We start from the raw sequence: 10570 nt of genomic DNA, 5'->3' as shown, positions 1-10570 counted from the left end.
GTATGGATCTATATCTCGGTCTAGGTCTCTCCTTCCTCCCTGAAAGAGGCAGTGGCCCAGGGCCCGAGCTGCTGTGTGCCTGCCATGGCCGTGGGGTCATTCCATCCAGATCAGATTCCGGGGGAAGAGGGAGAACACAGAGAAGGCAGCCCTGTGGTGTCATGCCACAGGTGGGGGGTGAATGGGGCTTAGAATTGCGTGGCTGCTCTGCCTTCCCTTGCCAGGCCAGTGCTCTCCCGGAACCAGTGCAGGGCAGGGAGTGGAGGGGTGAGGCAAGCGGCACCTCCCATTTCACTCTTTGCCGCCTGGTCCCTGAAGGTGGGCTTGGATGGGGGAACCTGAGGCCTGGGACGGACGGGCCCCAGCGGCCCTCATTCTACAGCAGTTCCTGTACACTGGGCGCGGTTTCCGAAGCCAAGACTGGGAGTGCAGCACGGAGCAGGATGAGCCTCCATTGGAGCTGATGTCCTCGCGCCTCCACAGCGGTGAGCGGGCAAGAGGTGCTGGGATACAGAGCTTGGCCGCAGAGGGGAGCCCGGTGGTGGTCGGGGGAGGCGAGCCAGCCGAGGCACGAGGCTGATGCAGGTTGGGTGGTCAGCAACACCCGACAGAAACCTGAAGACGCCAGGCGACCTTTAGCCAGGCAGCTGAGATCCCCATCCAAGGGTGTGTTAGTGGGGATCAGAGGTTCAGCACCGATCCCCACGAGGGGGCGGGAGCATGTTGTCAGGACAGTTAGCCTGCGTGGAGCACTGGGCCACGTGCGCAGGACATGACACAAATGCTGTCCTCACCATATCATCCAGGGTGCAGGTGGGGAAGCGGAGGCCCAAGGGGGCTCGAGGCTGGAGTGAGATCACACAGCCTGCACATGAGGGCACCGGGAGGAACGGGGGCCTAGAAGCCACACTACCGGGGTTCAAATCCAGGCTCTGCCCTTGCTTTGTGACTCTGGGCAAGTTTCTTAACGTCTCTGAACCTGTTTCCTCATTTGTAAAGTGGGGGTAATGGCAGTCCTTACCTGATGCATTGTCGTGGGGAATAAATGAGGTGATGTGTGTAGCCCGCAGAACACAGTGCTGTCAACTGAATGGTTTGTGTCCTCAAGGGGAGTGTTTTGTACATGTTTGGTCCTGGCATGGAGCTCCTAAATCTCTTGGAATTTCATGGGTCATAGCGGTGTCTTTTGTTCTGATGAGGTGGGCCCCTGAAGGGTTGGTCACCAGAAACACCAAGTGCTGATTAGAAGCTTGGGATTTTCAGCCCGCCCACACACCCCTTCTCTAGGAGGGGAGAGGTGCTGGAAATGGAGTTAATGACTGGCCATGCCTGGGGCCAGGGGTGGGGGCAGCTCCACAGGGACAGAAGCTCCTGCACTGGAAACCTCCCAGACCTCGCCTTGTGCACCTCCTCCCCCAGCTGTGCATCTGCGTCCTGTCAGGTCCTTCATAAGAAACCAGGGACCTAGGGAGTAAGAGGTGTCTGAATTCTGTGAGCCCCTCTAACAAATTAGACCCAAGGATGAGGACTGAGAACCTCTGAGACACAGCCATTCAGGACGGGTTACAGTCTAGAGTTGGGAATGGCCTCTGAAACTGCACAGGGGGAGCCCCCCGACCCGTGGGATCGGGCGCTACCTCCAGGCAGACAGTTGAGCTGACTTGTAGGACACCCAGCTGACTTGCTTGGGGTAGGAGAGCCCCCGCACATCTGGTACCCAGGAGAAGTGGGGTGTTTTTCTACTCATACTTAATACATACATTTATACTTAAAAAAATACACAACATCAAACATTATACATATAACATACATATATAATGTATACATTGTATTATATAGTAATTACTATAATTGTTATATACATTATATATTTTATGTAATCTATGTAAAATAGGATAATTTGGGGTATGTATTTAAGATATATACAATGTTAGGGGCACCTGGGTGGCTCAGTGGGTTAAGCCTCTGCCTTTGGCTCAGGTCATGATCTCTGGATCCTGGGATCGAGCCCTGCATCGGGCTCTCTGCTCCGCGGGGAGCCTGCTTCCCCCTCTCTCTGCCTGCTTCTCTACTTGTGATCTCTGTCTGTCACATAAATAAATTAAACCTTTAAAGAAAAAAAGATACATACAATGTTAAAAAAAAGAGCTACCCTAAGACCCAGCAATTGCTCTACCAGGGATTTACCCCAAAGATACGAATGCAGTGATCCGAAGGGGCACCTGCACCCGAATGTTCATAGCAGCGATGTCCACAACAGCCAAACTGTGGGAGGAGCTGAGATGCCCTTCAACAGACGAATGGATAAAGATGTGGTCCATATATACAATGGAATATTCTTCAGCCATCAGAAAGGATGGACACCCACCATTTGCATAAGCATGGACGGGACTGGAGGAGATTATGCTGAGTGAAGTAAGTCAAGCAGAGAAGGTCAATGATCATATGGTTTCACTCATATGTGAAGCATAAGAAACAGGGCAGAGGATCATAGGGAAGGGAGGGGAAAACCAAATGTGAAATCATCAAAGAGGGAGACGAACGATGAGAGACTCTAAACTGGGAAACAAACTAAGGGTTGCTGGAGGGGAGGGGGTTGGGGAGGGGGTGACTGGGGGATGGGCATTAAGGAGGCACGCATTGTGATGAGCATTGGGGGTTATATGCGACTGACGAATTATTGAACTCTACATCTGAAACTAATGATGTACTTACATGTTGGCTAATTGAATTTAAATTAAAAAAAGAAAAAGACACAATGAGCTAATGATAGTATATGACATAAAATGCATGAGATATGTAATAAAATGTACACATATAATAAGACTTGTTTTTCTGGAGAACCCTGCATGACACAAGGGCCTGCCTTAAACATTGCCTTCCTGATTTCTCTGTTTGAAAGTTGTAGCTCCATCCCGCTTCATGACCCTGACCCAGACTACAGCCTGCCTTAGTACTGATTTTACTTCTTTGTCATCTATCTTCTTCACTGGAATGAGGGCAGAACTGTGGTCGGTTTTGCTCACTGTTGTTTCCCCAGGACTTGAAACGGGGCCTGGCACACAGTAGGCACTCGCTAAATGCTGAATGAATGAGTCTAGGGTAGCATCAACAAATGCCAGCCGGCTAGGTTGTGAATAAGCAAGCGAGCCTTCCCAAGTGCCAATCCGTTCCGCTCCAGATGTAACGCAGTTTCTGGAAACCTGGATGCAGCCTGTGTCCCGTTGTCCCACAGGAAGGAACAGGGGAGGCAGGGTGAGCGTGTCTGGATCATCTCAGTGGACTGCGGGGCCTGTGGGGGCGGCCACAGTAGTCTGGTACCTGCCCGGGCGCTGAGGGCAGACCAACAGAGGCTGGCGTGTGAGTGAGAGCCTCGTAGAGAAGGTTCTCGGCATGAGTGCTCTGGATAGGCTGGTCGGCCTTTGAAAAACTACTTACAGATGAGTTGTTCCCTAGCTTGTCCCTAGAGCTCTGGGAGGGGCAGTCTCTCTGGTGCCAGCAAGGCCCAGAGAGGGCAAAGTGGCAGAAAATGAAAGGTGTGGAGGCTCCGTCATTGCCCTAGCCAGAGCCAGTCTCCCCCACTCAGCCTCAGCGGGGATGGCCGGACAAGGCTCCCCGCGGGCCTCTGGCCAAGTGCGGCCCTCCGACGTCCAGCCAGAGGGACGTAGCCCTTCTGCTCTACCTGCATAGACACTGCCCTACTGCTGGGGACCTCACCAGAACCTCAGGGACCCCACATGCCTGCCCTAGAATATGAGGAAGGGGTCTCTGGGGTCAGCCAGCTCCCCTCACAGTCCCAATTCCTGGGCTGGGAGTGGTCAGACTGGGGGTCTCAGAGATTGGGGAGAAGGAGGCTGGTCCTGCAGAAGCCCAGAGCGGCAGTGGCGAGGAATCTCTTGGAATCTTTGGAATTACAGAACAATCCTTTCTCACGTCACAGACTAACCCCGCTGCAAACCCCAACACGCTGGATGGAATTCCTGTGAACTTGTAAAGTGCTCTGAGTGAAGCGGGAGTATCATCCGGGACAAACCTCACCCACAACCTGAATATTTTCATATTTTATTATTGATAATCATTGTACTCTACTTTGTCCATAATAAGTAGTATTAAGTATAAATAATACAAATAATATGATATAATTATGCTCTATTATCAATAATAAAATATTTCTTAAGAAATAACTAGTATCTGGCATACTACTAATTATCCCACTTTTCCAGACAGGAAACGGAGGCTTGGGGGACCAATACTTTGCTTGAGATCAGGGAGCAGAAAACACAGACGTTTCATGTGCAGTGTTGCTGTTTTCTAGATGGTACCCAGTTTCCATATTTATTTAAGAAATGCTCTTCGGGCCAGAGCTGGACAGGCCACACCAACTACGTCGGGGGGTAAAAACTGCCCCAGGCCCTGGGCCTGTAGCCTGTGCGGTGTGGGTTGGGAGTGGGATCAGGGCAGCTGCGGGGTCAGTGGACCCCGGGTTCCGCTGCTGGTCCCCACACTTACTGGGTGCTGAGTGCTGAGCTCCCCTGGTGTCTCCTTGTCTGTCAGACAGGGCTGGTGCCTGACCTCCCATCCGGGCAGAGGTGACGGGTGAGGTCACGGACCTGGGTCAGCAGGCACTGAACACAGCAAGCAACCCCAAAGGCCCAGGACATTATTCCTTGCAGCCAGTTAGGAAGAGGAAGGACTCCATGGGGGCTCCCTCCACCATCTCGCACCTCCGCTCTTGGAGATACCCCGGGGCTGGGGATCCAGGGGACAGGTAGGGGAAAGGCAAGTGGCATAGGCTCAGCCATTTCTGAACACATCCCTGTCTCACTTTCTACAGGTGAGGGGTGGCCCATGTCCCCCACCCTGGGTGCCAGTGGGAAAGGCGGTCTCTGACTCCCCAGACCAACTCCACACCGTGATGCAAAGGTTGTTGGCCTTCCGTGCCACCTACACAAAGCACAGGTGGGTTGTAGACATTCGCTATGGCTATAAAAGGTCAAGCCTCTAGCCATTTGAGGATGTCATAGATTGAATATGTTCCCCCAGATTTATATGTTGAAATCGCAATGCCCAGTAACTTCAAAATGTGACTATATTTGGAGATGGGGCTTTAAAGGGATCATTGTGGATAAATGAGGTCGTATGTGTGGGCCCCCATCCTATGATTGATGTTCTCATGAGGAGAGAGACATATGAGGGGCTCACACAGGGCTTGCCATCTGCAAGCCTAAGAGAGAAACCACAGGAGAAACCAACCCTGCAGACACCTCGAGCTCAGAATTTGGCCTCCGGGGCCATGGGAAGACAGATTTCTGTGGTGCTTTGCCATGGTGGCAGGAGCAAACCAATGCAGTGAATTGGGGGGGGCTACAAAAAGCTCCCCCTGGGCCAACGTCCCTCACCTGAGATGCCCTGAAACACCCAGATCCTGCCGTAGCCACGCAGCCACCCAACAGGGAATCACATTTATTCTATTCTGGATTAAGTGCCAGGTACAGAAAGCTGCTGGGATTCCGGACCAAGGACAGTGGCTGGTCTGGCCCACAGGGAGGCCTAGAGATAACAGAATGGAGCCATCCCATCTCAGAATCCCACCACCTGATGTGGAGCAGCCCACCCAGAGAGGACCAGGGAAGGAGACCCAGTGACCAAGCAGGGACCTTACCCTAGCACAGTGAAACAGAGCCCAGAGTTCCTACAGATAACTCTTGGTTGATGGCCAGGGGCTGGTGAACTTTTTGTGAAGGCCCAGATGGGAAATATTTTACCCTCTGTGGGTCATAGGAGCTCTCTCACACTCTTTTCATTTGATTTTATGACTCTTCCAAAGGTAAAACCCATTCTTGCTTTGCCAGCTCTGCAAGAGCATGTCTGGCTCTGTGGGTTGTGGTTTCTCAGGCCCTGGTCTGATCTGCTCCCCGGTACTGGCAAATTCGAGACAGTGACAGCAGAGCATGATCCCGATGTGCACCCTGTGTGGGGGCTCAGGTTGAACACCCACGAAGCAGGCCCTGCTGTCATTACCTTTACTGGAGTCTCAGGAAGGTGCCACCAGCCTCACAGGCATCTCTTGAGGTCCCCGAGTCTCAAGTTTCAGCATTATGGCTGAAACTTGGGCCACTAGGCTAGTCACTGGAGGCTCCATTGTTGGTGGCTCCATTGTTGGTTATCTGGGAGGAGGGCCTGCTCCCTGAGCTGGGCCGGAACGGGCGCTCTCTCCTGGCCACGTGGGGTTTCTGGTGGCAGGTGAGATTCCCTATGCGCCTGAAGGCCTTCGGCTTAGGCGGCTTTCGCAGGGCTCTCCCCGGTGTGGAATCCCTGGTGCCCGGTCAGCGTGGGCCGGTGGCCGAAGGCCTTGCCGCACTGCGAGCACTGACAGGGCTTCTTGCCGATGTGGACCCTGCCGTGCTGACCGGGGTGGACTTGCCCACACGCCGCACTGGAAGGGCCGCTGGTCGCTGTGGATGGCCGTCGCTGGAACAGGAACGACACCTTCCGGGAGCTGCGCCCGCACTGGCCCAGCGATGCGGCTTCTCGCCGGCGTGGATCTGTAAGTGGTAGAGAGGGGCCCCTTCTGGCTGAAGACCTTGCCGCACTCCTGGCCCGGGAAGGGCCGCTCCCCGATGTGTGTACGCTGCTGGACGGCCAGGTAGGCCTCTGGCTGTAGGACCTGCCGCACGCGCTGCACTGGGCGGGCCTTTCGCCGGGGTGGCTGCGCGGGTGCCCGGCGAGCTGCATGTTCTGGCTAAAGGCCTTGCCGCGTGGGCGCAGCGTGAGGGCCTCTCGCCGGGGTGGAGCTTCTCGCGCAGGATGAGCGCGGACGACTTGGTGAAGCGCCCCCAGCACCGCCGGCACCGGCAGGGCTTCTCGTCCGTGTGCTTCTGACGCGCCGCCAGCGTCGGGCTCTGCGCCCCCGTGTTGGAGCTCTCGGGGCACCCACAGGCCGCTTGCCCCTGTTCGTGCGGTGATGGTGGGCCAGGCCGGACTTCTCGTGGAAGGCCTTCCCGCACACCCGGTATGTGTGGGGCCGCCGCCCGTGGGGGCTCGCGGGTGCCCGAGCAGGGACGAGCGTTTGCTGAAGCGCCTGCCGCACACGTGGCATGCGAACGGCTTCTCCGCGGTGTGGAGGCGCTGGTGGTCCACCAGCTTGGTGATGAGCGTGAAGGCCTTGCCGAAGTCGCTTCACGGGTAGGGCCGCTCGCCCGTGTGCGTGCGTTGGTGCCCGATCAGCTGCATGTTCTGCACGAAGCGCGGCGGTAGGGCGGCTCGCCGGTGTGTGCGCGCCGGTGCGCGGCCAGCGTGGTGTCCGGTGGAAGCGTCGCCCGCACTCGACACACACAAAGGGCTCATCCAGGGCGTGCGCCAGCTGGGCCCATTGCGCGAAGGCCTCCCCGCGCTCCCCGCACACGCAGGGCTCCTTACCGCCGTCGGGGGCACTCCGGGCACCCTCGTGGTCGGGCTTACGGGGCTCACAGCGGTGGGGGCCCTGCCTTCTGGGACTCCTGACTGGGCGGAGATGGGCTGATGCTCCGCTGGGGCCCTTCCTGGAGGCCCCTCGGCCTCTTCCAGTGCTGAGTGCAAGAGGCGGCTCCCTCCCAGCTCTTCCAGGGCCAGTCCAGAGGATGCTCTGGGGGGAATGGCTTCCTCTGGGCCGTCCCTGTTAGGCCTGGATCTGAAGGAGCCCGAACACATGCTCATCACCCACGTGGCCTTCTCCCAGAGCTAGGAGAGCCAAGAGAAACCCCCTCAAGCACTTGCAGAGGGTTCTAGGATAAGGCCTGATGGCTGGCGGCAGGGGACTGATGTTTGTGCCCCCAACCCTCCATTCAGATGTTGAAATTCTAAACCCCAGGTGATAATGTTAGAAGGTGGGGCCTTGAGAAGGTGAGTAGGTTAGGAGGGCTGAGTGCCCTCCCAGAAGGGTCCCCAGAGAGATCCCTCCCCCCTGCCTCCCTCCGAGGACACAAAGAGAAGTAAGTCACTGGTGGTGAACCAGAAAGAGGGACCTTCCCACAACGGTGGTTCTTACCTAGCGAGCGCAGGTTCTGGAAAATCTCCAGCATCACATCTCTGTACAGGTCCCTCTGAGCTGGCTCCAGCTGCTGCCACTCCTGGGTGAAGGTCACCGATTCCTGCAGCCACAAAGTCATCTGATCCACCCAGGCCTGTGGGGGAGGGACAGGGAGCTGGCTTCAGTGGGTCGTCCCTGGGAGGACCCCCTACACACCCCCACAGTGCAGGAGGCACATAGTAGGTACTCAAGAAACATCAGGTGAGATTATGATGCCCATTATTGTCACAGGGCTGGAGTTTGAGGCCAAGTCTCTGGGTTTGTTGATTCTTTATGAGGACACACAGGATTCCAAGTCATACTTGTGGCTGCCCTGCCCCAGGTGCTAGGGAGATGGGCTGTGAAGGGGACTCAGGCGGGCAGGGGCTCAGTCGACTCTGTCCCCCCTCGAGAAGGAGGGCGAGGGCACAACACGACTTACCAGGGCCTTGTGGGCCAGCAGCTGGGTGGCCATCCATTCACTGCCCGCAGTGACGGGGCCTGGTGGCTGAGTCTGGGGGCTGATGGGGTGAGGTAGAGGGAGAGAAAGAGGGAGGACAGTGAGGAGCCAGGCCCAGCGCTGCTCTATACACACAGGCACACACCCTGCCCCCTTTTCTCATGGGGGGATGAGAAACATTTCTCAGGGGATGCTCAGAGAAACACACAGACACATGGCAACCACAGCGCAGGGGCTCACACTCTCCAGACCCCTGCAGTGTGGCAGAAGTGGTCAATGGAGACATGCCTCCAGGCAGGCTCAGACCCAGGCCCGCTCTGCCTACGCACCCCACCACCCCTGACCCGGCTCCTGGGGCGCTTTCCTCCGGTGTTGGTGTCTAATGATACACAAGTATCGCAGTACAAAACATGGTATATCGTGGTACAAACTGGAGACTGTATCTACGTGTAAAACGTGTACTTGATACGCACAGTACTAGATACTAGACATGCAGGCCTATACACACCTACTGTCTCTCTCTCTACACCACGTTTACTAGTATAGAAGGTACACACATGCTCTAAAGACCAGAGTAAATGCCACAGATACACATACAAAACATATATATGAACGGGTACACATGGCCTGTATGTGAGGGGTGTAGAGAAGTACTGAATGTCACATGTACTGTACACGTGGTCAGTCACACACTAGAACACATCTACCTGTGTTTGTGTGACCGTTTTATCTGTGTGCTGGGGTACCAGATGCCACGGAGACCTGTAATGGCAATAGAATCCCACACACTAAACACTATATACGCGTGGGTGAGATATATGTAAACTGATGACACGTGCCATTGTTCTGAATACCATGAGCACCATATGCATACATGTGCATGTAAACAGTCCACATACAGTACCCATGAACAGGTACAGGAGGTATACAAACACTACCATATGTACTCACAAACAAGGTGTATATATGTGCGTACACTAGATACTGTATATACGGTTATGTAAGGTGTATAAGTACGCACACATGAAATACCATAATTACACTAATATACATGTGTATGCCACTAAATTCTGTATTTCAATGACTCCAACATACCATACGCTGAAAGAAGGCATGCTTTTATCTAACAGGGGAAAATCTGCCAATTAAACTGAATCGCTCTCCTTCTGCTCACACTGAAACGACCCAGAACACAAGCTCTACAGCTGTCTGGCTTCCCCACTGGCCTGGCACACCCCATGTTGGAGATCTCTGTCCTGACACAGCGCAGCCCCCGGGGCCAGCTGGGCAGGTCACTTAGACTGTTTCCTCATCTGGAAGGTGAGGGACCGAAGACCCTTTGTAGGGTTATTGTGAAGTGGTACCTGCACAGGGCTTAAATGTGGTTATTGCACTAACTCCCCCACCCCTGTTGGGGTGAGGGGGCTTTTCATTTTGTGCCTCAGTTTCCACATGTGCAAATGGGGGGGGATCCTTGTGCGAAGGGCACGGGGCTCCTGTAGGGTTCAAGGAGTTGACAGGGTGTCTCTCCGGTTTCCGCAGGCATCTGCGGCAGCATCGGCCGGGAGTTCCAGAAGCCCCTGGGGCCTGCCCCGGTGAGTTCGAGCCTGTCTTCCCGGGCGGCCCCCGGGGGGTCTGCACCTACGACAGCCCCGGGTGTCACAGGGCTGGAATTTGAGGCCAGGTCCCTGAGTTTGTTGATTCTTTATGAGGACACACAAGGCTCAAAGTCATACTTGTGGCTGCCCTGCCCCAGGTGCTAGGGAGACGGGCCCCGTGGAGGGGACTCAGGCGGGTAGGGGCTCAGTCGACCCTGTCCACCCGGCGCGGGCACCGTGGGAGAGCAGCCCACGGTCCGTGAGGCGCTGACTCAGGCGCGGAGCTCCACGCCCGGCACGCGGCTAGGGGATGCTCCGAAACTGCTGGTGGCAGCGCTGCCGTTACTATTACCTAAACAACAGCGACGAGAGCAGCTCCGACGGATGGAGCTCCGCGTGCCACCCCGGCACAGGTGCTGTCCACACCCGCTGTCCGGGCGGGGATAACGAGGCACGGAGGGGCAG

At 55.6% G+C, this 10570-nt stretch overlaps 1 protein-coding gene across 1 annotated transcript; it reads right to left on the bottom strand.

Moving 5' to 3' along the window:
* Positions 1–6276: 6276 nt before the first annotated feature.
* LOC122913402 (zinc finger protein 3-like) lies at positions 6277–9622 on the bottom strand. Its single transcript, XM_044260145.1, has 8 exons — positions 9603–9622; positions 8490–8568; positions 8027–8162; positions 7326–7503; positions 7010–7177; positions 6756–6921; positions 6589–6709; positions 6277–6545 (listed from the first exon to the last, which is right to left on the bottom strand). The coding sequence occupies exons 1-8, from the start codon at positions 9620–9622 to the stop codon at positions 6277–6279; spliced, it is 1137 nt and encodes a 378-aa protein (XP_044116080.1).
* Positions 9623–10570: the final 948 nt, after the last annotated feature.

Source organism: Neovison vison, chromosome 7 (assembly GCF_020171115.1).
Source record: "Neovison vison isolate M4711 chromosome 7, ASM_NN_V1, whole genome shotgun sequence".
Classification (NCBI taxonomy): Eukaryota; Metazoa; Chordata; class Mammalia; order Carnivora; family Mustelidae; genus Neogale; species Neogale vison.
Note: the sequence above shows the minus strand (reverse complement) of the source record. Positions and strands in the feature narration are given on the sequence as shown.

Coding starts and splice junctions, on each gene's coding strand:
- LOC122913402 (XM_044260145.1), bottom strand. CDS start 9,622: ATGCCTTCTTTCAGCGTATG. Junction 6,922..7,009: donor GGCGGCCCCACACATACCGG/GTGTGCGGGAAG, acceptor GTGCCCCGAGAG/CTCCAACACGGGGGCGCAGA. Junction 6,546..6,588: donor CTTCCCGGGCCAGGAGTGCG/GCAAGGTCTTCA, acceptor TACCACTTACAG/ATCCACGCCGGCGAGAAGCC.